We start from the raw sequence: 27340 nt of genomic DNA on the forward strand, positions 1-27340 counted from the left end.
ATTTCTTGATATTTTCAAATACATTGGCTGTTTCTCAGTAGCTAAAAGAAATTTCTCAGTATCTTCTCATCTGCTCCCACCACCAGCCTTTGCAGACCTGTGGTCCTGGGGATTTTTCATTCTCTGGACACTTGGGTTTCCTCTTAAAGGAACCTGTTTCCTGGGTGTCACGTTGCCTTCCTTGTTTCCATGCTTTATAGAGCAGATAAGTCCCCCCATGATTTCTTAAGGTCTTCAGGGAAGGAAATTTTGAGGCCTCCCATTTTTGCAAAGATCTTTATTCTGCCCCTGTGTTTGGTAAGATTCTGGTTAAATTTAGATTTAGTTTGGAAATGGTTTTTCATAATTTTGAAAGCATTTCTCCATTGTGGACTTTTCAAGTCTTTCTTGACCATTCCCTTTTCCCTGTCTCCTTTTTTCTGGAGTCCCACGGGAGTCTGTCTTTTGCCTACCATGTTTTGACTTTTCAGGATGGTGACCTTGGTCTGGATCCATTGTTTACACTTGATTGTGTAAGGAATTTCGTCTGTCCTGTGGTGAACTTCCATTCTTGGGAATTTCCTTGCATTATTTTTTTGAAGATTCTGTGCTTCATTCTTTTTTAACTTCTTGACCTCTTTTTTTTCCACTTTTTGTTATACTTCATGGATAGATTTCTTTAGTTTATCTTTTTTACCACCTCTTCTGCTAAGATTATACTTTTTCTGCTAGTGTTACTTTTTAATTTCCAAGTGTTCTTTTTTGTTTGTTTCAGAAGTATTATCTGCTGATCTCTTTAATGAGGTATTTATTTTTCTTTAAGCTTTTTCTTAACCAGTTTTCTCCAAATTGCTTTTTTTGGTTTTAGTTCTTCTTATGAAATACTTTCCTTCTTGGCTATCTACTTACAGTTTTTTGGTATGTTTTTATTGTAGTAAAAGATCTAACATGATATCTGCCCTTCCATCAAATTAAGTGTACAATACAGTATTATGAACTATAGGCACAGTGTTGTACAGCAGATCTCTAAAACTTAGTTACCTTGCTCAACTGAAACTTGATACCCATTGACTAGCAACTCCCCATTTCCTCCTCTCCCCCCACCCCATTCTTCTCTAGGCCTCTCTGAGTTTGGCTGTTTTAGATGCCACCTATAAAGGGGGTCATGCAGTCTTGGCCTTCTGTGACTGGCTTATTTCACTTAGCATAATGTCCTTCAGATTCATTCATGTTTTTGCATATTGCAAGATTTGTTTTCTTTAAGTCTGAATAATATTCCATTGTATGTATACACATGATTTTCTTTATTCGTCTGGCAGTGGACATTCAGGTTGTTCCTACATCTTGGCTTATGTGAATAATGTTTCAGTGAACATGAGAGTCCAAATATTTCTTCAAGAACTAATTTCACATCTTTTGGATAATACCCAGAAGTGGGATTGCTGGATCCTATGAGAGCCTATTTTTAATTTTTTGAGGACCCTCTGTACTGCCTTCCGCAGTGGCTGCTCCGGCCCCATTCCTGTCAGCAATGTGCCAGGCCCCCTTTTCTCCACATCCTCCGGCACTTGTTCCCTCCTGTCTTTTGGATAGTGGCCATTCTGACTGGTTTTAAGTACATCGTTTCCCTGATGATTATTACCTGATGTGTTTCCCTGATTTTGAGTATATTGGCCATTTGAATGTTGTCTTGGATGTCTATTCAAGTCCTTTGGCCACTTTTTAATTGGATTATTGGGGTTTTTTGACTATTGCATTGTGGGAGTTCCTTATATATTTTGGATACCAGCCCCTTATCAGATACATGGTTTGCAAATATTTGCTCCCATTCTACTCATAATTTTCTGAGTGTAGGACAGCTTTCATACCCCTTGATAATTCTAGGGCTCATAGATCTTGAATTTCATTGTAGGTTTATCTGACTGGCCTGTTTACTTGGGAAGACCTGGATGTTTGTATTTTGGGGCCTTTCCTTTTAGACTGTCAGTTCCACAGAGATTATTCCCAGCCTCCTTCCTGCAGAATAGTTACCCCTGAGTCCAGTGTTCGGGTAGCTAAGTAGGCAGGAAGGGCTACAGGTGTCAATGCTGTTCATGTCAACCTATTCTACTTCTGTTTTCAGTGTGATGTCCTTGCCTTTAACTGTGTGATGTTGCCCAGTACAGAGACTTTTCCAGAGGCTAAAGCTGGTCCTCTGCCCGGGTAGGGGAGGAGTATGACCATCTTGTTTGGTATTGGGGTGGGTATCTGCTTCTTAAAGAGATGTCTGTCACCATCCTTTCTCAGGGGTACATTCACGCCCTGAGGCCCCAGAACCAAGGCCCATGGGCGTGTTCAGTATCAACAGGTTTCCTTGCTGCTTTCCTAGCTGCTTCTGGGCTCCAGTCAGCTTCCCAGGGTTTAAACTTTGTTGCCATTGTTTCCTCTCCCCCATCTCTGTAAAAACTCCTTTACTGTTACTTTAATGTAATTTCTGAAGAAGACAGAGCTGAATGTGTTTGTTGATTCCACTGTCTTTAACCTGAAGTCCATCCTGCCCTTCTTCCTTGGTAGCTGGTGAGTTAGGACACCTGTTGAGGGTGTCCAGTTTATGTTCTGTATGTCATCGGAGAAAATGCTTAGTTAAAATTTTCTTTAAATTAAGTAACCATAAGAGAGCTTAACCCTCTCCATATTTTTGTATGTAAAGGTCAGAGTCATTATAGGAAAACTACCATTTTTACCTTAATGGAGTTTTTCTGCTTCAACTCTTGCAGGTTCAGTTTTCCAGTTTGGCAGCAGTGCTGCAAATTTCAGCTTCACGAACAACAGTCCCTCAGGAGTGTTCACATTCGGTGCAGACCCTGGCACTGCTGCCGCCTCAGCCCGGCCTTCTGGCTCAGGGGGCTTTCCATTCAGCCAGGCGCCTGCAGCCTTTATGGCAGGGTAAGAGAGCTTCTTGTTGAGCAGAAGGTGTTACGTGGTGTAGGGGCGCCTGCACGTGCATATATTTTGTGGTAAGGTCACCAAGGTGCAGGATAGTTCAGGTGAAATGATGTTCTCCAACATTACTTTGCCGCACGAGAACTTTGGAAGATTGTGGCCTGCATGAAAGAAGAGTGTGGGTGTGTGCGTGCACACGTGACACGACAGAAATGTGTTTGACTATGTCTTTTCCCCTTGCAGCTGGTCTCATGTAGTGTCACTGTGATTCTGGAGTTTTGTCTGAGCAGCACATCACATGAAGGTTTTTGTCTTTCACAGGTCAAATGGGAAAAATATGTTCTCTGCTTCTTCTGGAACTTCAGTTTCTGGTCGCAAAATAAAGACCGCTGTTAGACGCAGGAAATAAAGGTCACAGCGATGTCACACACAGCAGGGTCTCCCACAGCAGGTGCCCTGGTTCAGATGTGCTGGGGTCACCTGCAGTCAGCTCGGCCTAAGAATGTCTTTTGTGTGGGATTTTCCTTTTTCTTCCCCTACAGAGGCCCTACCCTCATCTTTCCCTTTCACTTTTTAAAAAATAATAGCTAGACTTGTGACTGGTTCTTCAGCAACAATATTTTATGATCCAGCAAATTATTCACTGATTTGACATTGGCTGGCTGACCCCAGGAATAGAGCCTCCTCGGCAAGTGACTTGTATAGAACCTCTTGCACCACTGTGTGCATTGAATATGCGTTTATGGGACGCGTTGAAATTGTAATTATATCTGAGGAGTTCTGTATAGATTAGAGGATGTTGAAATGAACGATTTCGATGCTGGGTCCATGCTGGTGTGTGCGTGCAATGAGCTGGCCGTGCTGTGCTCTGAGATGCTCTGCTAGAGGAGGCTTGATGAAAGGGTGGTCATGCCATGGACATGGTAGACCTAGTTTTCCATGTAATGATTAAATGCTATTTCTGTATTTTCACTCTGTCACCTGTCTTGCCTTTTCATTATTTTATTGTGAGACTTGTGTAAATACAATTTTGTTTCTATACTTTTTTGGCATAACATAAATCTGTGAACTTGAAATTTTAATTTTGTGTTAGAGATTTTTGTTGTTGTTTAGTCTTGTCTCAGATTTTATTATGTAAATCCCATTATTCAAAGTTGCCTAAATCCATTTGGAAATCTTTAAAAAAAGAAATTGGGGATTCTTAAAGTGAATTTATTGGCTTTTCTGATCCAGTTTTGTTTGGACCAAAAACCAGTATTGTACAAAGTATTAAACATATATTTTTATATTTACTGAAATGGACTGTGGTGACTTTGGATAATAAGGAAATGTTTAATATTAAAGCCATGTTTATTACAGTATAATTAACATGTTAAAACATGGGATAAATGCCATCAATAAAAAATTGTGAAATACTTTTTGTTCTAGTGTTAACTCATAATGAAGGTACGAGTGTTAGTGGAAGAGAACCTTTTTGTAAAGGTTAATTAACAATTGTCAGAGAAATTCCAAAGAGTACATTTAAGTGATTTGGACAACTCCTAAGTGAAGGGGAAGGTGTCTGGATTTGTCTGAATATAGAAGGTACTTCTTGTCTGGGGCTAGGAATCACGCCTACTTTGAATATAAACTGACCTTCCTTTTTAAAGTTGAAAATAAACACACACAACTGTTTGTATCTTCCTTGATAGGTGTCTAGCCCATTTCTTGATCAGGTTCTTAGTTCATGCCCAAAGCAGCCCACAGTGTTCTGTGTAGTTTCTCTTGGATTATTTTACTGAATTTTTTTAACTATATTTCTTTTCTGTAGTCCATAAAAGCTCTGAGACAGCATTTACTAATTTTATTCTTCATTTTGAAACCACAGTTAACTTTGGGCTTGTATTTTGCTGAACTTATGGTTGGAGTCTAAATTCAGAACTTGAAAATGTTTAAGAGCTTTTTGTTTTTCCAGTGAAAAAGTATTTGTCTTACTGAATTATCACAGGCTATCAAAGTGCTGGTTTGGAGGTAGAAATTTTGTATTTGGAGCAGATGATGATGAATGCTGAAAGAGGTAAACTGGAATTCTGTGGTTTTAATGCCAAGAAGTTGGGTGCCCAGCTAAGCAGCAGGTTTGTTTTTTCACCCATTTGCTAGGCACCTGTGAATAGAAATATTCGGCTTTCTACTCTAGGAAAGATTTTTTGTAAGAAATGTGCCAAAAATAATGTTTCTTTGTATTTTATATGTTGTTTTTAAACAAGTGACTGAAAACTGTACTTAGGATGGCTTGTCTTAATCAAATCTTGTGGCCTCTAGAACTGAAGTGGATACTTGGGACGTGTGTTTTCCGTCTTTACTGCCGTGACGCCCGGGCCCCACGCAGCAGCCCTGGACTGCATTCATAGTGGCAGCCCCGCCCCACAACCGGCCCTGTGGGCTGAGGGGACTCATCAGGTTGGCTCAGGTTACAGGAGGGCCTCTGACTCCCCGGTACTAGCCTAGGGCAGGCGTTTCACGGGCACTTCCTGAATCGAGTGAACGTGGAGGGATTGCTCACGGCAAGTGCCTCTTCAGCAGACGCCTGGTGCACCGGGTCCAGGCGGGCCACTTCCAAGTGCTGGGTGGTTTTGAGTAATTAATGATCTCAGGCATAAAGTATGACTCAGACAATTGAAAAAATGTCTTTAAGCCTAGCTGCCTGTTGCAAATTCTCTCCTGAAATTGTTCACGTAATAAGGACAAATTGAAATAAAAGCATTGGACTAATTTTAACAATTTGTAACCAGGCTGTTAACTTCCTGGTTTAGCCTGGGAAGAACTCGTGTTTGCTTTGTGTAAGTGTGTCATTTCCTAGGCCTGTTTTAACATTTGAAACTCAAGGGAAATTTTACAAAGGTCAGCCTGTGTGTGTACTGGAAACTGGCAAATTTGGTATAGTGAAATTGAGAAAATGGGTGTGTTGGGTGTAGCCACACATACCAGGTGTGTGGCCATGTTGAGTCATTTCCTTGTAATTGGGGCAACTTTTATAAACTCCCTTAGAAGTCCACTGTAGTTTCAGAATGTAGTCTGTGCCTGGACTCCTCACAGCACACTGTCTACATGTACGTGTAGGACTCAGACCAGGCCATGGTTAAGCCACATTGACATTCATCCTTTATCATCTTTGTACTTACCTGTTCTTTCATATCCTGTTCTCTTGTGTGTTTATAAAGGTTAGAATAGGAAATGCTAGATCAGAAGGTCTAAATTTAGCCCCAAGCTCTGTCATTTACTATGAGACTTCGAACTTCTGGCTCCTTATGTGTTGACATGGGTCCTTGATGGCATGGTGTCTGGGACCGCGAACAACTTTAAGAACAGGATTAGTCATCAACACTTGAGTGACTTGCTGAGAAGAATGTACCCCTAAATGGATCTTTCCGTAGGCCTCTGAAAGCACCCCAGTTGACTGCTGTTGGTTGCCATTCTCCTGAAGGCAGGTTATGCCAGAAAACTATTTGGAAGCAAGGTCTGCCCCCGCAGCAGGAGACTGTGGAGCAAACCTCAAAGAAAGAGGCAAAATACAGAAGCTTTGGTGACCAAGTATTTATTGAGGCAAAATACACATTGGTGGCATACAAATTATTAAAAATAGAATGCCGAATTTTATTTATAGTGTCACTGGAATAACTGTAAGGAAATAGACATACAGTCTGAAGTGAGGAACTCACCCAGGCAAACACATATTGTAAATATTTTGGCCTTTGGTATAGGGGATAAGGAATGATGATGGGTGGTTGATACTTGTCAAATTTTAGGAATACTGCTGTTAATTTAGGTATAGTCCTCAAAAGAAACACTAGCCTATTTTAATAGTAATGTACAGTGAAAATGTTAATGACCCCAATCTCCCTCAAAAAAAGCCCTTTATTCCCAAGTAGCAAGTAATTTAACTCCTTTCTACCTTCGCTTTGCTGGAAATACTTAGGCGTAAGTGCAACTCCCAAAAAAAGTCACTTAAAGGAACAAATCCTTCTTTAGTGTTAAACCAACGGCATCATTTGAAACAACACTGAAGACTCATTTTTATAATATATTAGACAAGGCTGCTCTAAAATATTATGCATTTTTTTCAATCCTAAGTATTTAGGTGAAACTGGAAGGCAAATGTTTACATAGAAAAAAGTAACTTCTAAACCAGTGCTACACAAGTATCAGTTGGGCAATATTTTAAAGTAAAGGCTTACTGTCCAAGGAGTGTCGGCTTTATTTCCATAGTCACAGATAAAAGCAAGGCTTATCACTCGCACTCACCTCCCCAGGCCCAGCGCGACCAGACCTCCCAAGGTGCGCCAGCAGTACTGGTCGTACGGAGGGCTGAGGCCTAGAGGCCGCAGTTACCTGCCTCTCTGCAGTTATTTTAGCGCCTACCTGTTCACTGAAACAGTATTCTTCCTCAGTTTGGCTCCTGATTTTTGTTCCCTTATTATTTGTCTTGTAAAGTGAATAATGTTTGTACTATGAAGACACCTTTCTTTTTGCCTTTGTAGGCTAGAGCTTCAGCATGAGAATTATACTTTTTGACCCAGAACGCCAGCGTTTTTATAAATGAAATCTATTGAATAGAAAAGTGTTTTTGAAAAGAGGTGGACTCCACCTGCCCACAACCCTGGGAGAAAAAAGTGTGGCTCTCCTTTCCTCCCCGTTATTTAGTCATTTTTTCCAGTGATTTGGGAATCAGAAATGCTGAATTCTCTTCCTAAGTGCTACTTCTATTCATAAATAGAAACAGACGTGGATTCTGTCGTAAAGGCAGACAAAGAGCGGCACATTTACTTCACAGGGGTACATAGCATGGCTGGAATCCTGAGGCGGCTCTGAATGAACTTTTTTACATAGAATCTGAATGGCTGTGAATGGCAAACTAATCTGGACTGTTCACTTTCTACTGCATTAAATAAAAATACAGCCCAGATGGGGAACCACTAGATTATCTGAGTAAATTACACATCAAAGATACACTTCAGAGCTATGTGACTGCCAGACATTTCAACTTGGGATTTCCATGCAGAGGTAAAAGTAGTGATTACACCAAGTGGTAAGTTTATATAACAATTCCAAATTTCTGGTCTAATAAAAAAGTGTTTTCCTGTGAAAGGGTCCTAACACTCATCTTCCCAGAGGCCACAACTGAATGTTCTGTTTAGTACTTTGACACGCTTAATATGCTTTCTGTGCTATTGGATTTTTAAGTTATTTTGAAAAACATAGTTTATGGAATTTTACAATAAAAAGGGTATTAATAAAGACAGTTGAGGTTTCTATAACATCAAATGTGAATATTTTAAATTTTCAAGTAAAAAATTCACTTTAAAAATTGGTAGAGATAATAGATGTGTCTTAACATTTGCTGTTTAAAGACCAAAAGCAAAGCCTATATTGTTCCTTTAAGCAATGTAATTATGAACTGTCCGATACAAGTTAGTGTTTTCTGGGAAAATATCAGAGTTGGAGAAAATGCCTAAGAAATAAATAAAACTTTTGGTCAGGTATATTTCAACACAGTTATCTGGACCACTGAGCAAAAGCGCACACACAACACTCCACAACTTGGCTTCAATAGAAGAATAAATTACAATGGCAGCACACGAGCACTCTGCTTAACGCTCCCTCAAAGCCTCATCCCAGGCGCGCCCCAGAAGAGCTGCTGGCCCACAGAACCAAAAACTTCGAATGATGTCTGGAAAACTCTTCCTTGTTTTAGAGAGAACATCTCATGAGAAAACTGATATTTCACAGGCTACTAGTATTTAATCATGAAATAAATACTATGGTTATTTAACTCCTTCGTGTTTGAAAAGTTACAGAACTATATAAAATGTAAAAGGAAACTGGTTTGTGATCGTCCTGTGTATAAAGAAGCTCTCAGAACAATGAAAAGCACTTCAATACTTCTTTCATGCTGCAAACTTACTGGGAATAATTGACAGTAAATATGCAATGGTCTGGTGGCAGTAATTTTTCCCCAGGTTTACTTTGATTTAGGGCACTGAAAAACACCTTGTACATGAATTTTAAGTTAAATTCACACTAAAAACTTACTCCCTCCATTAGAAGCAATCACTAACTTGCCTTTTCTTTTAAAAAAATCAATGATAATATAGCAATATGACTTAATACTTTTTATCATGCAAAACTTGTCCCAAAGTACATGTTTAAGCATTAAGAGTACTTCTAAAGTCACATTCCTGCAGTACAGGTGCTAAAACTTCAGGGGAGGGAACTGCTAGGCCTCCTGCACTGGCCCCTTTCTCTCTGTAGCTCACTCACTACCTCCTGGGACAGGAGGAAAATGGATTAGCACACTTGTCTCCCTAGCCCTCCCTGCAAAAAAGCAAAGAACAATTTCCGAGGAGATGAATAATGTGTTTACAAAACACAATTGGACATTTTCCATCATTTTGGGATAAACCAAAATAAAGTTTCATTTGTAAATTCCAAAGCTGAAAATACTTTTGGCAAATTCTAACGTCTTAATTCTTGGGAAAGTATATATTGTCCATTGTTGATTATGAAACCACTTGCCTTCTTTTCGATCTAAAAATTTTAACACTTGAATTTAACAGATTTTTCTTCTGCAAAAGTTCTTTGGCATTCAAGTAAAATCAATACTTTCAGAATAGTCACCTTCATCACTGGAGCAACTGCTTTAATTCCTAAATCATTAGTTAATGTAACCCAGGGATACTGATGGCCTTGATAATTTAGTCTTGTCTTTATTCCAGAGAGTATGGAATTCAGGGCTTTTTCTGGACATCATCTGACCCCATTTCTTTTTACCACAATGGTTCCTGCTACAATGTCATATGCTGTTCGATTATGCTGAAAGAACAGCAGTGTGATGAAAGCAGGGAAAAAAGAAGCAATAGAAAAATTCTTGATCAGTGCACGTATAGTGGACCTAAAAAATTAAGGCAAAAAAATCAGATAAGCTATTATACCGACCATGTACAGATGAATAGTATTCTATCAAGTTTAAAATATGTATTTAATTGTATTATGTGTATTTAATATACTAAGTATGTATATAGTCAAAGGATACTTGAGAGAATTTTTCCTTTGATATCTGAGTTACTATCAAGTAGCGTTAAACCACCTAGACTAGTTCTAAAGACTTAATCTACATAAAGGCAAGACTAGAACCTTCACATAAAAAGTAATAAATATGTCTTAGAAGGCAAACTAAAGGCTACAGAATTTTCCTTCATTTTGCCAGAAGAAGAGAAGTCCCTCGTGCCTGTGTGGTCTTAGGATCTCTCAACTGTGTGTGCTTACTGCAGACCCACTTCTGACTTCTGGGAAGCAGGAGCATTTTAAGTTACTATGTATTTGTTTATCAGCTCTCTTCTTTCTTTGTGGGATCCTGTGATTAAAGGAGCTTTAAAAAGCTTTCAGTAATAGCTCAGAATGGGTAAGTATCCTACAAATGTTAGGTGTCCGCCTTTGAGGGCACTGAAGGCTCCGGTCAAGCACAGTGGCTGAGAGTGTGAGCTCTGACTCCAGACCCGCTGGCCTCAGGCCCATTTTCTAATGGACTAATTGTGTCCCACATCCACAAAAAGGGGATAATCGTACCTAAAGTACCTTATCTTATAAGATTGTTCAGATTTAACTAGTTAATACATATGTAGTGTTTTAAACAAATCCTAGAATATAAGAGGTGCTCAATAAACATGATCAACTCTCACTGTAAGTAGTAGTAACCAGGATTATTATCACAAAACTAAGGAAATTTTGAGGATGTCAACACAATCTAGGCTTCCAGTCTCTTGCTCCTATTTCTTTTATATAACAGTCCAGCTCTGAATCACTCTGGCAGCATTCCAGCTACTATGGTACTTGGCTTAACTGACTGCCACCTACTCATGTCTCCCCAACTCCATTATTACTGTTTGTACCTTCCCCCAGCCAGATGCCAGCAGCTAGCCATGAATACTGTAGATATTACAAGCTCCATCACTTAAGAACAGGGGCAGGATGTATGTGCACAGCTGTTAAATCCGTATGGCCTGTCTGCCATGGGATAATGCAGGTCAAATGGAGGCTCAAGGCAGATCGGTGACTGACCCAGTCCCCACAGGCCTGGCGCACTGACCGGGACAGCGCCAGCACCCTAGCAGCTCCCCTTCCTGGGACCTAGATTTCACATGGTGATTATTTTGCAAGTGTACACTGAAGAGGAGTCCACAATCATGTAGCGATTAAAAAACACTCATAAACTTCATTTTAAACTTAGTAAATGTACGCCTATTATATCCCATGTCAAATAGTATAACTTATGAATTATATTGATTACTATAATTAAAACTGATTCTTTTCTTTTCATAAGTACATAGTAGATTAAGGCAAGGAAAGCACTCACGTCGTGATGCTAACGTTTGAGGAAGGAATCACCAACACCCGACTTGGCGCAATGAGCACGGATGTATCACACGTCACAACCCGAAGCCCCAGCAGGAACTTCCCCGGCGTTGCTCCACCGGCTCCCCAGATGCAAATTATCTAAGGAAAGGGTGACAATTTAAAAGTATTTGATAGCTAAACTATGTCAACTTTAAAGAAAGGTTTGCCTTTATAGAAAACTAAAGGTTACATTCTAATGCTTTTCTGTAGGCCTCTCACATCTCCTATCCCATAAAATCTCTAATTTGGTATTTCTTAATGACCCATTATATTTTTCAGCGAGTCATTTGTATGGAAAAATACATGTCAAGTTTCACAACTAACTCAAAAATATCAATTGTAAAATGTCTCCACTCAGAAAGTGGTTTGTCTTGACTTGAACAAAAAAATTAAAATTTGGAAAAAAAAAAAACAGAAAAGGAGACTGTAGACACACACATGAAAAATTTTAAATTTCCATTACATTTTTGTCTTGGCCTGATAATCTAGACTATTAAATATTAATATTTGCTGAAGTGAACAGCTTACCTCATAGAAACAAACCAATAATCTGTATATAAGAGCCACAACCATCATTTTCTGCAAGTCTTCCATTGATGTGTCTTCATCTATTTCTTCTATTATATAATGCATAGCAAACTTAGAGATATCCCTACATAAAATGATAATTTTGGATTATAAACAATGTTACCTAGAGTAGTTGCACTGATTTTTTTTCATTAGTCTAAGTCAAGCTTTAATTAAAACTCTAATCTTTATGTTTCCAACCATCTAGTTTCACAAAACATTTATTAGCTTATTCAACAAATAAACACTATCATGAAGGCACTGTACTAGCCCTGGGGATACAATGGTGAGTGAATTCAACATGGTCTCTGCTTTCATGGAAATTCTAACCTAGAGGGAAAGCAGAATAATTAAATCATAATAAACTGGGATGAGGGCTATGGTAGTGAACAACAGGGTATGACAGAAACATATACCAGGTACATTAAGTGAATGAAGGCTTCCCAGAAACATATTTCAGCTGAGATCTGAAGGATGAAAACAAGTCGGCCAGATTAAGAAGGGGGAAGTCTCAGAGGGGGGGGGTTAACAAGACAGACCCAGTGTCATGTGGGCTGTAAGCACTTGGGTATGGAACAAACATTAGGCTGAGAAGTGATAGTGATGAAGAAATAGGGGTACCTGTTAAACTACATTAAGACAAGACTTGCTATCCTGATGGCAATGAGAAACCACTGGCGCATGTTAAGGTAGGAGAGGGGCAGAATCAGAATATAAGGTCTCTGGTTTTATGTCAGAGATTGGATTGAGATTAAAGAGAAGACAGGTAACTGAGGTACTGCTTAGAAGACTTTTGCTATGATCCAGACAAGATACAACAGTAACTGGATTAGGGAGAAGCCGTGAAGATGAAAAATGGTCTGACCCTGAAGAAGCAATGGTCTGGGCTGAAGGCTATTTAGGAGACTGAACAGAAAGAACTTGGCCTGACGGGAAAGAGGCAGGAGAGGAAGGGAGAGACAGTGAAGAGTCACGGCAAAGCTCAGGCTCCAGGCAAGGACCCCGAGATTTGACTATAAGGATATACTGACTCTGTCACTCAGTACTTTTGTAATTTTGTAAATTCTGGACTAAAGTTCTTGTAAGCCCAAATTTCAATTTCTATAAAATAGTGGTGGTAAAATTAAATAAGAATCTGTATAAAGAGGTGAGCTCAATGCCTAGCATGTAGAAAGTGCTTAGCAATGGTAATGATTAAAATAATTAATCTGAAAGGATTATTTGAATAAATGACTCCCTCTGTTCACCTGGGACTTGCCTGACAATATAAGCAACCTCATTTAAAACTGGCATTTACCTATTAAAGTTTATCTACCAAAAGCATCTGAAGGCTTTGTCTTTAGGTACTCTACCCTGAACAGGATACTAGGAGGGAAATTACTTCACAGCCTAAGAAAATAGTTGAATAAAATCAAAACAGGTTTAGAGGCTCCTTTTATCTACTTGTTACGTCAGATTTCCACAGATCTCGTGCAATTTATTAAGTGTTTTACTTTCACAGTTTTTTCTTAAAGCTAACAAGAAAAAAAAAATCTTGACAAAGGTCCTATAAAGAAATCATGACATTGACACACCAATTATCCATTTAGTCACAGGTATGAACAGAACTTAACAAGATCTCTGCAGACAGTAGACAGTAAAACCTTTCTGCAAATGACCTGAACTTACTTTATTCCACTGAGGTGCATAATGCTTAAGACAATGGTTGCTTTTATAAAGAAGAGAATAAAGAAATCCACCATCTCTGCCATAAATCTGTGGGCCAAGGATGGAATAACATACTCTCTGCCTGTAAATTAAAAAGAAAAAAAAAAAAGTTAGGAAAACTAATCATTTCCCATAAGCCTTGGAACCCAAGCCAGGTAAATAAATGGAGAAAACGAAGTCAGGTACAGTTTGCTTATAAAAAATAATTTATAACCTTGCAACAATTACTGGCATTGATTCCATCAAAGTACGTTTATTAAAATACAGTAACACTAGGTTCCTTAGTTACTGAACAGTTTAAGATTTGCTTTCATCCCCCTTAAGGTTTACGATACAATTTCGCAGATAAATTTGATTATTTAAGGTACCCAATACTTTTTACTAGGGACTCAAATGAGGAGAATCTAGCTGATCACAAGTCTTTGACAAAATATTAAACATTTTTTTAGTAATAATAAAGGGTAAGTATAGTAAATCGCTGTGTTCCTCATTTCACCCCTATTCATTTAGTTTGTCTTGCTTTCTATGTAATAAATCCAGTGGTGATTGATCTGTCACCTTAAATTCTGAATGAGATCAAATTCAGGAATAACTAGAGCCCTTTGGCTGAATCAAGTAAAGAAAAAGTCTAAATAAACTAAAAAATGTAACTAATGCAAAATACTCAAATTCCCATGCAGAAGTCAAACAATAAAAGATCACTCGGCCAGGGCCCAAAGGTCCATTATTACTCTATTTGTATTCATGTAAATCTCCCTTTATAGCTGTCAGTTCCATTGTTTCATTTTATATATAATAAATATTAATTATACATCATCTGTATTATCGTATAATACATAGATGATATACAATAAATCCATGTCTGGATTATTTCCAGCATTACAGTGGGCTTGCCGCCCGAGAATTAAGCTTTGGACTCAACTCTCCCCGGCGTGGAGATCGATCAAGCGGGGCGGTTGGGGGGCCAAGACCTCTTTACCCTCCGTAACCATCCATTCGTAGCGTCCGGTCCGAAAGGAACAGGGTACCGCCTCGCTGCAGGCTTTGGGCATCTCGGGTCCGGGAAGGGAAACGACCGGACGCGCGCGGAGAAATGCCAATCGGAGCGGCGGCCGCAGGTACGGACAGAACGAGCGCGCCCGCCCCGGCCCCCGGGAACTCCCCGAAGACCCTTCGGCCCCGCGCTTCTCACCTGCCTGCCGCCCGATCTCGCTCGGGGCTCGCGAAGGGGCGGCGGGTCCTGCTCTCGTCGCCGGGGCTGCCCGAACGGACCCCTGCCCCTGAGGAGCCCGGGGTCCCAGGCCCGCGCCTGGAGCCGGGGCGGAGGCGCCGGGGGCCGCCCCCGGGTCGGGCCCGGCGGCCGCGGCGCCCAGGAAGAAGAAGGGGCTGTAGTAGGCCAGCTGGGCGGCCTGGGGGCCGCAGTGCGCGGGGACGGCGGCCAGGCCGCCGTGCCAGGTGAGGTAGCCGCAGTAGGACTGCCACAGCCACTCGTGCACCTGCCGCGAGTACTCGCGCGCGCTCAGCCGCGCCGGCCTCTCCCGCGGCGCCGCGCCGGAGTCGGAGGCCGCCTCCCCGCGCTTCCCCTGCTCGCGCGGCGGCTCCGAGTCCCCCGCGGCGGCCGCAGTGGGCGCGAGGCCCGGGGCTGGGGGCCGGCCCGGGGCCTGGGGCTCGGCCTGCGGCCCGTCCCGGGGCCGTGCGGCGGCGGCGGCGGCGGTGCGGGGGCCTCCTGGGGAAGGGACGGGCTCGGGGTCCCCTCCGCCGTCGTCCTGCCCGGGCGGGCGGCCTCGGGCTTCCTCCGGCCCCTCCGCCATCGTCGCCTCGGCAGCACCCTCGCCCGTCCGGTCACCTCGCTGTCTCCGCCCCCCACGGCCTCCCCAACGGCCGCGAAGCCACCGCAGCGGCCGCGAGGGTCAACAATCCGCCGCCGGAAGCGGAAACCCCGCCCCTCGCCGCCGACGCGACCGCGGGGCGGGGCCTGGAGGCCGGGGGCGGGGCCTGGAGGCCGGGGGCGCGCTCGCCGCGAGGCGCGGACCGACTTCGATCCGGGACCGTCGTCCTCGCCGTGCGCCGCCAGCCGCCTCCAGGTTTAAGGAAGTCGGGAGCCCACGGCGTCTTCAGATAGGCCCGCGGGCTGTGGACCCAGGCTGCCCGGGGAGAAGCGGCTGATGGCGGAAGCGGCCCTCCGGGAGACGTGCCCGGGTCAGCGCCCCTTCTCTGCCACGGAGCCGCGGCTGTTCGGGTTGCCGGGCACGGGGCTCGTTCCTTGCCTGCATTCCTTCCCGTTGACCGGTGCTCGGCCTTCTGTGCTCAGGGTGGTGCGGGCGTATCTCCTCGAGAGGGCGAGGAACGGCTCACCGAGCCACACGGGCTCACATCAAGGCCGATGGCCCGGCTGCGGAGGGGCAGGGGTGGCGCCGGGCGGAGGGCCGCGCGCCGCCCGCGTCCGTGAAGCCTCCTGTCCCGCTGCTGTAGGCACACCTCTACTCCAGCAGGCCTGCCTTCCTCACGCCGCTCGTCTCGACGTTTGGTGCCTTTCACCTTATTGATATGCCAGGGCTTTGGCGCCCGGGCAAGACGTCCCTTTCCTCTGAACTGTACACAGGACCCTCCGTACTCAGTGTGTTTCCCCATGTCATTGCGTTGATCAAGGATAGGAATCTGTCTTCATATTCCCAGGTTTCATACAGAAGACGTACAGGGGCCAAGTCCCGCGGGTGTACTTGTTATAATGCCCAGGGTCATTCTTATTCTTGACTTTGGTAGATTAAAAAAAAAGTAAAAGGTGTAACTTTTGCCCTTAAGAAGCCCATAATGAATTAATTGGTTAAAAGACTTTCATGAAACACTTGAAGACCTGTTTAGGACAAGGAGTATAATATGAATCCAAAATAAGGGAAAGATCGTGGCCTATAGCTACAAAGGCTATCCCTACAGATTTGGTTTTAAAACTGTGAAGAAGTTGTAACATTTAAGCAACCATTCCAAGTCTGGAGCCAGAGGGAGGGGCAGGAGAAACAGTAAGAAATGAAGACAGAATGGACTTTGTTTTTTAATGCCATTGATTATGTGGCACGTGGCACAGTGCCACCCATGTAATAGACATACAATCAGGGACAAAGGTAAATAAACACAACAGATAGTGCCCAAAGAGAACTAGATTTGAAAATGAGGGTTTTTTTTAAGTCAAATGTAGAAAGAGATCAAAATGACTTGAGAAAAATGGTAAATACTGAAGGTTGGCAAAGAAAATCCTGCATATGGATAAAAAGCCCCTAATCAAGAACACCAAAGCCAGCTAACAACAAATACAGCACATTATAACTCAAGAGAACTTTATTGTACAAGGAGAAATATATTCTACTTATATATGTTCATATATATAAAAATCGAAATCTCATATTGAAAGAGCATATTGTGTACCTGAAGAACACTGATAATGAACAACAGCAGAATGTATTGTTAAAATTATTAGCCTTTACATTTTGAAAAGTGGTAATTTAGACCAAAAAGTAATTTATAAGAGAAAGAAACTGGATCATCATACAATTTCAACATTAGCACCATACAAGAAGAAAATGGTGAAACATTTAAAATATTCAAAGAAAAAAAAAAACCAAGGAATGTGTGTGTCCAGCAAAACTTTCAAGTATAAAAGCATAGACTGATTTGTTACCAAAATGCAAGAGCTCATAGAATGTTACCTACTTGAATTCTTCCTGAAGACTCTACTAGATGAAGCTCAGCAGTCAAAACAATTGACAGACAATGACAGGACGGTTAGTGAACATAGATACCTGATTACGTCTAGAGCTAGGACTAGTTGAGGGCTCATTTCAGTCAAGGTCCAGTCAAGATACAGAAATTACACAGTAATTTGAACAGAGAGCATTTACTATAAAGAATTGCTAACGGAATTGAAGTAAAGGGTGGTTATCGAGTAAGAGGCAAAGAGAACTCCTACCGCATAGGACTAGTAGATTAGGGAGCAGCTACTACCCCCAGGACTGAAGTAGCATGGCCAAGGGAGAGCCCCCCAGCCCCGCTCTCCAGATCTCGGAGAGGGTATGACTGTGGCTCCCTAGTGGGCAAAGAACTTCCCTGAGATGTGACCTCAGGGGGACCTGTCTGGAGGGCCTAGAGAAGCTATCTGCAGGTGCCTTTCCTCAGAATTCACCGCCCAGTGCCAGCAGCACACCCCTAGGAAGGCATCTGAAAGCAGGGTGCTGGGCGGAGCTGCTCCGGGAAGTTGCTGCTTGTTGCCGGCCGCTGGCTGCTCCCGAAAGGAGCCGTGCACTGGGCAGGAGCCCCAGGGGACGAGCACATGATAGCCGGAGAGGGACCTCCTCCAGGGCCCTTCACCAACAATACCTAACAAGCTAGCTGGCACAGGAGGAGTAGTTCCAGAGTTCAGCTCCATTGTTGCAGAGCAAAGATGAGCTCAGAGTCAATAAATAGGCATCTAACAGAGTTAAAAGTATATATGGGTTATATTCTGAAATATTGACATAAGTTTAAAATTGGAGGGGAGTACAGGGAAGCATAGACAAAAATTAATGACAGTATGTTGATGGTAGTATTAGTGTTACTATTTTGAGAATGTGTAATGTGGGATAAAATGAATAATTATCATTAGTATGACCTGTCTGTGTATCTTGTTTCCTGGGTGTTTTCAGTGGCAATCGTTGTCCTTATCACCTGGAACTGTGGTCCTGACATACTAAGTCTCACTAATTTAAAACAAGGGCTTCTTGGGGAATGGATGACTCTCGGTCTGGGGCAGGAAACAGAATGAACATGGTGTTTCTTGTCATATTGGAGAGCAAGAGAAATATTATAGACTTACAGGGTCCTGTCCGAAGGCCCCAGGATCCAACATGAAGAGGTTCTTTTTGGCCATAATCTCTTGGGAACCTTTAAAAACCACTCGTGCCTGGCCCCACCCCTGAAGGTTTTGATAAAGCTGTTGTTGGTCAGGGTCCAGCTACTCATGTTTTCTAAAAACTCCCCAGGCAGTTCTACTCTGCAGCCAGAGGTGATGAAGCATCTGTAGGTAGGCCTGGCTGGCCCTGACCCAAAGTGCTGGTCACTCCGTCCTTCCTGAGCGCCTCAGGGACTATGTAGTCTCTCCCCTCCTCTAGTCACAGACTTATTTCTATGTCCATCACCGAGCATTTCAAGTGCTAGATACTGTGCCAAGTACTAGGAGTACAAAGGCGAATCAAGCCCAGAGTTCGCAGCTGAAGGACTGCAGGATGGAAGGGAGAGGTCGGTAGGTAAATGAGTCCAGGGCAGAGCGTGAGCCCAAAGCAGGGAGTGCCCGGATCCACCCGCAGCGAGACAGAGGTGTGAGCTGGGAAGGACGTTATAGAGGGGGTGAGCTCTGAGCTGCGGGGGGCCTTCACCTGTGCGGGCGCCACAGGGAAGGTCATCCAGGGGAGCGAGCAACGCGAGCAGAGTCCACGGGAATGGCTGTCTGGTGTGGACCACGGAGAGAGATGTGGTAAAGCAGGGGGGGGGGGCTGGGTTATGAGGGGCTTCTGTGCCTTACGAGGGAGTCGGGACTCTATCCTCTGGACCACAGAAGCTGACGAGAGCTTCAGCTGGGGGACAACGCTGGTTGCATTTGTGTGTTAGAACTTTCCCGCTGGCTGCCAGGCGGATGGGGGGCCGGAGGGATGTGAAAGGAGAGACGGGGGCTCCTGTGGGGAGACTGCAGTCTGGGTAAGATGAGAGAACCTGAGCCCAGGCATGAGCAACACATGAAAAAGGAGGCGTTTAAGCGACATTAAGGAAGCCCAGTTTACAGGACTTGGTGATGGCTGGGTTTGAGGAGACAGCTGCAGCCAGTCTCTGGGCCGGGCGCCCGAGTGAGTGGGCACGACGCCCCCCGCAGGGGGAGAGAGAAGGCGGACGGAAGGGGCAGTAAGGGGCCCGGGAGATGACGACTCTGCAATGGACAGAAAAGAAGGCCAAGAAGGGAGGCTGAGGAATTATGGGGGTGCGGGGAGGGCGGCGGACAGCAGAGAGGACAGAGGGGCGGGGGGCAACGGAGGGCCGGGTGGGAGGAGGGCCCCCCGGAAGGGAGCCACACCCGGCGTCAGACCAGGGAGACATGGGGGAGCATGAGGACGTGGTGGGCATTTTCCTTCCTGACCGTCGATCTTTCTCCCTGTTGGGTAACCGCACCCCAGTGTCGCTGTCCTGGGTAACTCCCTCCCAGCACGTGCGGGGTGGTAGGCGGCCAGTTCCAAGCCCCGGGTGGACCCAGCTCAGCCGACTGGATGTCGTCACCCGGGACTCGGGGGCATGGGCCCGGTGATCCAGGGATGGCATGAATCTGATGCCCGCAGAGATTCCGGGTGAGACGTGGTCACCGCGTATCCGCACTGCGTCCTTTACTGCCAGAGGCTGTGGCGTCCTTCCAGTAATTCCGGGAAGTGTGAGTGAGCCGGCGCGGGCTGCGGTCCCTCCGACCTGAACTGAATTTGGGCATTGTGTCACCTATGGCTCTGCCCGAGTTGCCTCGTGCGGTGAAGGGTGAAAGGTTGATTGAAGACGGAAGCAAAGGTGAGGAAGTGGAGATAATGATCGCATTATGATCTTAAAGGACTTTGTTTTGGGAGAGAAGGTGTTAGGAAGTAGCTAATTGTTTCGAACCATGTTTGAATCCATGTTTTGCTAGGACGACTGAAGCGGGTTCCTGAAGATTGGGCAGCCATGAATCTGTTGTTTTAGTATTGATTTCTCTAGTTTTTAGTGTGATTTAGTTATCAACCTACTTCATTTGTTCTTACTAATAATATATGACAGCTCAATCCATAATGGCAAATTGCTCTTTTAAGTGTCAACTTTAGAATAAAGGTTTGGTAGTAATAGAAAACCATTTTGAAAAATAAAACCACCTGCCTCTGAAAAGCTGTCCAAAGCACCGAGTAAAATATTATGTTAACAAATAATTTGATTTCGGTGCTAAATTAAGAAAAAGACACATAAAATAAGGAAAGCATCGTTTCCTTTTCTAGCCAAACCTGGGGTGAATTGCTGTATGAGGCTTTTCTGCCCCCTGGTGGTTGTCAAAAGAGCACTAAGAAATTTATTATCTGCTATTAAATTTTTATCCCTTATATTTTCTTTGTAACAGAATTTTACTGTAGGAATTTAAAGTGATTTATAAATGTATCAGCGTTCATGTCACCAGGCACATGTTATTCCTAAAAATGGGCAAAACTCTAAGCAATAGCAAACCTCATATAATGCAGACTGACCGGAGGCAGCCAGTAGGTGGAGGAATTTCCAAGGCTACGGACGGACTACCAAACCTGATTTCAGAACTTGAGGGACCTTAAACACGACCCATCCGGGGTTCTCCATTATCACTGACAGAAACCAGGGACTGGCTCCAAGTGACATATACATGCAGGGTCTGAAATCCTGGCCAAAGGAAAGACTCTTTAAGGATGAAGATTAGAATTCACCTGGGGTATACAAGAATTTGGGGTGAAGTAAAAGCTTTTTAGGTATGGACAGCATGAGATAAGGAGCTGAAAATACGTAGGAGGGATGAAGAAAATGGCTATGGCCGAAGCGAGACAAGAGGCCAAGAAGAAGGTACATGGTCACATGTTAGAAAGTGTTACGATGGACAGAAAGGTCAAGGCAGGGGGCTGAGCGTTTGGCGAGGACCCAGTCAGCGACAGACAGACAAAGGACAGACAGTTATAAGATAGAAAGTTTCGGTAAATGAAGGTGCGGATGAGCTCTGCAAGAGACCAGTCCCGAGGGGGGAGCCGCCGCGTCCGTCGGGCCCTCCCCGCGGATTCGGGCGCCTCCCTGGACCCCCTCCGCGGCTGCGGCTCCCCTCCCGCCGCCACGCGCTGCACCCCCAGGATCCCCCCATTCATTCCATCGCCGTTACTGTGCAGGGGGCCCCGCTGCCGCCCGGTCTGAGCCGGGAACTTGCAGGGCATCCGCTGAAACGTCACCAGATTCCCACTCTGTTCGTGGCCCCCTCGCTCCTCCGGGCCAAAGAACTAAAAACGCTGGTTTCTTCTCCATTTTCTCTCTTATTACAAAATTGTATTAGCCTGTACATTCTTCCCTAAATTTAATATCCTGGCTCATTTTATTCTTCCTAACTAACCACGAGACCTGATCTTCTTTTTATACAATAGGATCCCCCCCCCCCCAATCAATTTTATGAACAAACCATGTTTTCACCTGTCAGACTGGAAAAATTACTAAGACTGATGGTACCCAGTGTTGATGAGGCATTGAGAAACAGGTTCGCCCAGGCACAGATTGTGGAAGTGCAAGTTTGTACAATATTTTTGAAGGAGAATTTGGTGGCATCCACCAACATTCAAAATATCGGAGCTTGTGACTCATTAATCCACCCTTTAGGAATCTACCTTTAAGAAATATGAGCACTAGAGTATAAAGATACCTTTCAAGCCTATGTAAAACAAAAATAAATGAAAGGGTCATCAAAAATTAAAAGATTAGAAAGCAGAATGATAGTATGATTTGTTAATAGATCCAATAACTAGTCCTTTGAAGAAAAAAATATGATGCATGAAATTCTGGCAATGTTAATTAAGAAATAAAGGAAAAATTACATCAAGAATTTAAAACACCGAAACAGTTAAAAAAAAAACAAACCAGAATATGATGTTCAACTGCATTCCAACAAATTGAAAAAGCCAGAGGAAATGGATGATTTCTTATAAAAAGATTCCCCAAATAGACTCCAGATGACAAAAACCTGACATTTATAACCACTGAAGAAATTTAAATATCAAAGGACTACGAGTCAAATGGTTAATCTTTTTTTAAAATTCTCCTTTCCTAGCTGCATTACCTTGAGCTCAAAACAATGCCTGTATATTTTTTGCATTTTGGAATTTGGGATATTAATTTTAGGCTACTATGTGATTAATTTAATTAATATGTAATTAATTTAATTATTTAAGGTATTGAAAAAATAGTCAATATAATTGGCTTTTTCTAGCTCACCTGAAAAACCCAGAATATTCCTTATTTGCCTACTTCTCATCTATTTTTAATTGCAAAAGTAAAACATGCTTGTTATAGTACATTCAAAACATAAAGAAATATCTTTGCACCCCAAAGGATTACCACCCACATTGTCAGTGTAGATGTTTCTCTACATTCTCCTCTACTTTTTCAAACATCAAAGGTAACTTTTTAATTTTTGTAATTCTCTGATATTTGCTTTATTAATTATTTCTCCAATATTCTTTTGATCGGTGTTGTTTCCTTTTCCAAACTTTTTTGCTAGAATGCTTATTGTTCTGTAATCTTTTATATATAGCTCTTCTGTTATTGCTAATTTGTTATTTCAGTATTGCTTTCTTCTTTGATTCAAGAATTACTTCAGAGAATAATTAAACTTTTTCAATGGTCAGACTATTTTGCTAAATCTCTTTCCTGTTTCAGCTTTATTGCCTTACACTGAGAGACTATGGTCCATGTAATATTTATTTTTCAAACTCTTAAGATTTTCATTTTACCCTAAAATAGGATTAAGTATATAAGACACAGAAAAACAAGTATATTCTTTCTTTTAAAAGTTCTACAGCCTTGTTAATTATATAATTTCAGTGATATGAAATGATACAGTCAAATTTATTTTGCATACTCAAACTGTCCAAGACAGGGATACATATCAGAGCATGCTACTTTTATATTTTTTTAACCTCATTTTTTTTGCACTTTTAATAGTTATTGTTTAATATATTTTCACAAAAAAACAATTCAACACTGTGAGAAGCAGAATTCTCAGATGGTCTACAGAAGTCCTGTGCCCTGGTGTATATGCTGTATATAGTCTCTTCCCATGGGTGTGAGAGAGATCTGTGAAGATGATATAATATCTCACCCATGATTAAGTTTCAATATATGGCAAAGGTGAGAAATTTTACTGATATAATTCAGGTCCCTGAGCTATCAACTTGGAGATTATCTTGAGTGGGCCTGACCAAATGAGGTGAGTCCTTTAAGAAGATATTTGAAGGTCAGAGACGGAAGAGGTCAGAGAAATTCAAAATGAGAGAGAGCTTCATACTAGCCTTGAAGAAAGAAATAGCAACTGTCTTGGAAGGAACTGTGAGGCAAATACTTGAGGGCAGCTCCTAGACGCTGAGCGATCCTCATCCAATGCGCACCAAGAGAACAGAGACCTCAGTCCTACAACCTCAAGGAACTGAATTCAGCTAATCATCTGAATGAGCTTTGAAGAGGGCCCCAAACCTTAGATGAGCTGTAGGGGAGAATACAGCTCAGTGGTGTCTTGCTTTGATTTAAGCCTTGTGAGACCCTGACCACAGCACTGAACTGCATCATGCCCAGACTTCTGATTATGAGACTGTGAGATAATAAATGGACATTGTTAAAACCACTGAGTTTATGGTAAGTGTCATACAGCAACAGAAAACTAATACAAACACACAGACTTCTGAGAGTTATATTTTCAGTGTGAATTGTGTGCTTCATCATTATAAAATAGCCTTTGATTTTCTGTTTAATATATTTACTTTGAATTTTGTGGTATTATATATTACTAGTGTTGTGACTCCTGCTTTCTTGTTGTTTGCCTTTATTTAATGCTCCTTTGCCCATCGTTTTAGTTCTAACATATTTTTCATTTTTCTTTGTGGGTGGGGGAAGGCTAGAAGACAGTTTTGTTGAGCAAGGAGAAAGTACGCTCTCCAAGAGAGAGGGGGCGGCCTGAGAGGTCAGGACCAGCCCTGCTTATACTAATACCTGTCGGTTTTATAGGAAAGTGTGAGGGGCGGGTTAACAGGTTCAGATCATATGACTGCTTTGGCTCTGTGCAGGCTCATACTCATAATGCAGACAAAAAAAACCCACGGGGGAAAACTTCTAGTGATCCAGTGAATGGGCCAAGGTCTCTCATACGTCTCGGTGTCAGCCCTGGGGATTTCCTTGCTGTCTCTTCTCATTTTAGGCAAAGAGTGGGTATGAACCCGTCTGCAAGGGTTACTGGCTTCCACCTCTCCCTGCCTGCTCCAATCCAGACACGAAGCTGAGAGGAAGAGGTGCCAGACCGAGTCAAGGACTAGGCGCCCTGGAGTCCCCTGAGTGGACGAAACGGGTCCTTGGGAGTTGAGACCACAGCCTACACAGAGGCTGGGCTGCGGCTGGTGGGTTGTTCCATTCACGGTGGACCCCAATGCACGGACATTGTCTTGAGGTGGGCAGGTGGCCAAGAAAGCGGCAAAAACAACTGGGGACCCAAGAGAAAAAGTCAAGGGGTACCTTAAAGCATCATGGAGTTCCTCTTTACCTGGACCGTTAGTGAGGGCCCCGTCAGGAGTCCCTCTGCGGTCACCAGAATGTCGGGCGGTCCGACCCGGGGAGAGCTCCCGGTGTGCAAGGGGAGACCTCAGCCCCCAGGGGCTCTTGACTCGGATGGGAATCGCGAGCTGCCGGGGCAGGTACAAGGAAGAGTGGTTCAATTAAGCCAAGTGCATTCAAGGAGGGGGTGCGGGCCTGCTCCAGAGGTGGGCTGACATTTTGAGATGCTTTGTTTTAGTTGTGACTTGTTAAAACAGTGTATATACTTGTTGAATTGGGTTTCTGTATTTTCATAGTATAATTTACCATATTTATACCTATTTTTCTATCTGCGGCCTTATTTTTCATCTTGTTCTATTTTTTTCTATCATTATTCCTTTTATTTGCTGTACTTTGGTATATAACCTTTTGTTTCCTTTTTCTAGTGTTTTAGAAAGCATGTATTTTAAAAATAATTTTTTAGAAATGAAAAAATTTTAAGTTTTTCTAAGAGTTCTTCAACCTACATTTTTCCGCAAAGCAAGGACTATGACTCTTGCCGCTTGTGTCCTCAGTACGAGTCACTTACAGAGGTGTTTAAAATGTTTAAATTGCTAAACTAAAATCTCTAGGTTCTAAGCAATTGTGATGGGAAATAGCTCTACTACACTTTTTTCAAATAAACATTTAAAAATATTTTTAATTTTTCCTTTGGTGCTTGTTTTTCGTGTTGATTACTTAACATTTTCTTCATGTGTAACTGTTTTGAAATAGAAATCTGTAATCTGAAGCAGATAAAAGTGCACTGAGGAACTAAAAAGTAATTATCTTCTTTTGAATGTTTTAAAAGTTACTCCAGAGATAGCCATTGTTGCCATTTTAGTGTATATATTTCCACATTTATCTCTATAATAGTAATAATTGTGTGATAATAATACTAACCAATATTTATATAATCTTTATAATGTGTTCTATATTACTTACTAATTTAATCCTCAAAACAACCCAATGAGTAAATACTGTTATCATCTCTATATTAGGGATGAACAAATTGAAGTGCAGAGAAGTGATTTTTTTCAAAATCATATAGCCAGTAAGTGATAAAACTATTATCCAAAACTTAACCACTGAACTGTCTCTCCACAAATACATACATATATTTTGTGTGTTTGACACACAATGCTCTTACAATTTGTTGTTGAGATTTATATACAAATAAATACAACTGAAATATATACAAATATTTACATACAAATGAAATAGAATTCTTTTAACTAACATTTTAATGGAAATGTTCTTACAATGTTTTTCTGATATGTGCTCATTTTAATGTATTGTGCACATGTCCCCAAATTCTTTGAAGGTATTTCTGGTGATTAAATCAGCGAATCAGTGGATTCCTTAGGTGGTGAATAAATACATAATACTTTAAGCACAATATATAACTTTATTTCTCACGCCTTTCTAACTTATTATTCTCACATAACCAGAGCATATTGTCATCAGCATGACTGAGGCTAGTTGCCATGTCCAGGATCTGGCTGGTGGAAAAGAAAGAGAATATAGAGAAAACATGCTCTCTTAAAAGTGCTTCTCGAAGTGGGGTTCACATTCCTTAAAAGCAAATCTAGTCACATGACCATTGGACAGCAAGTGAGCTGAGAAATGTAGTCTACTAAGGAAAGAATTTGGTAAGCAAATTAAGAATCTAAGAATTAGATTTTGGTGGCAGCTAGAGACTGTGCCACAGGCAGTTTTGTTATGTCTTTGTTTAATCACATTTGAAAAAAAGTTCAACACACTGATCTCATTTTAAAAGAATTACATGTTTTTACATGTAATTTGTTACAAGTGCAACAGGTATTTGTCAAATGGACACACCTCTGGTTAGTGGTAGGTTCAGAATGGAAACTGGATATTCTGATTCCCCTGCCAAAGCTCTTTCTAATTAATGCAAGATATACTTTACTTTTTTGGAGCATTAATGAAGTATAAACATGAAGGGCCTGAAGGTAAACCCTCTTGGAAATATGTCTATCTGGTGAATGTTGAAGAAAGACTTATTTCTGAAAACTAGAGTATGGAATTAATTTAATTTCAGAAAATAGCTGTGCAGCCAGTTGGTAGAAGCAGCCTGCAGAATGCAGGCCATATTGCTAGCGTAGTTATTTTAGATGCTGACAAATGAGAGAACATTTTGGTAACTCTCTAGAGAACTGGGTTTTAATTCTTAATGATGAGACATCCCTACATGAATTCTATATCCACAGAATGGGTTTACATCAAAATAATCCTTTGTTCTTCAGAGACTTGCATGTCAGCTGTGCTTAAACATATAGGAAAGTTTTGATTATTTATTTAATGAGTTTGGACAGGAAATTTTGGCAACTAAGGTTTTAAAATATGATTTCTTTTTCAA

At 42.3% G+C, this 27340-nt stretch overlaps 2 protein-coding genes and 2 long non-coding RNA genes across 6 annotated transcripts in view; 3 read left to right on the top strand and 1 right to left on the bottom strand.

Annotated features, from left to right (window-relative positions):
- Positions 1-4316, top strand: part of NUP153 (nucleoporin 153) — a 71345-nt gene extending 67029 nt beyond the window's left edge. For all 3 annotated transcript variants that reach the window (XM_036994409.2, XM_036994406.2, XM_073224708.1), the window contains 2 exons: positions 2736-2904; positions 3223-4316. In XM_036994409.2, coding sequence (XP_036850304.2) covers positions 2736-2904; positions 3223-3310 — 257 coding nt within the window. In that variant the 3' untranslated portion in view covers positions 3311-4316. The remainder of the gene's footprint in view (positions 1-2735; positions 2905-3222) is intronic.
- Positions 4317-6459: 2143 nt separating this feature from the next.
- On the bottom strand, positions 6460-15544 carry FAM8A1 (family with sequence similarity 8 member A1). The gene is made up of 5 exons (XM_017642502.3): positions 14798-15544; positions 13567-13687; positions 11860-11983; positions 11291-11430; positions 6460-9829 (listed from the first exon to the last, which is right to left on the bottom strand). Exons 1-5 carry the CDS (start codon positions 15414-15416, stop codon positions 9685-9687), a joined length of 1149 nt encoding a protein of 382 aa, XP_017497991.2. The 5' UTR covers positions 15417-15544; the 3' UTR covers positions 6460-9684.
- Positions 15545-15651: 107 nt separating this feature from the next.
- LOC118967609 (uncharacterized) lies at positions 15652-16630 on the top strand. Its single transcript, XR_005054803.2, has 2 exons — positions 15652-16327; positions 16369-16630. It is a non-coding gene; the product is annotated as an uncharacterized lncRNA (long non-coding RNA).
- Positions 16631-19620: 2990 nt separating this feature from the next.
- On the top strand, positions 19621-25617 carry LOC140846815 (uncharacterized). The gene is made up of 2 exons (XR_012126254.1): positions 19621-20172; positions 24593-25617. It is a non-coding gene; the product is annotated as an uncharacterized lncRNA (long non-coding RNA).
- Positions 25618-27340: the final 1723 nt, after the last annotated feature.

The sequence above is a fragment of the Manis javanica genome, chromosome 16 (assembly GCF_040802235.1).
Source record: "Manis javanica isolate MJ-LG chromosome 16, MJ_LKY, whole genome shotgun sequence".
Lineage (NCBI taxonomy): Eukaryota > Metazoa > Chordata > Mammalia > Pholidota > Manidae > Manis > Manis javanica.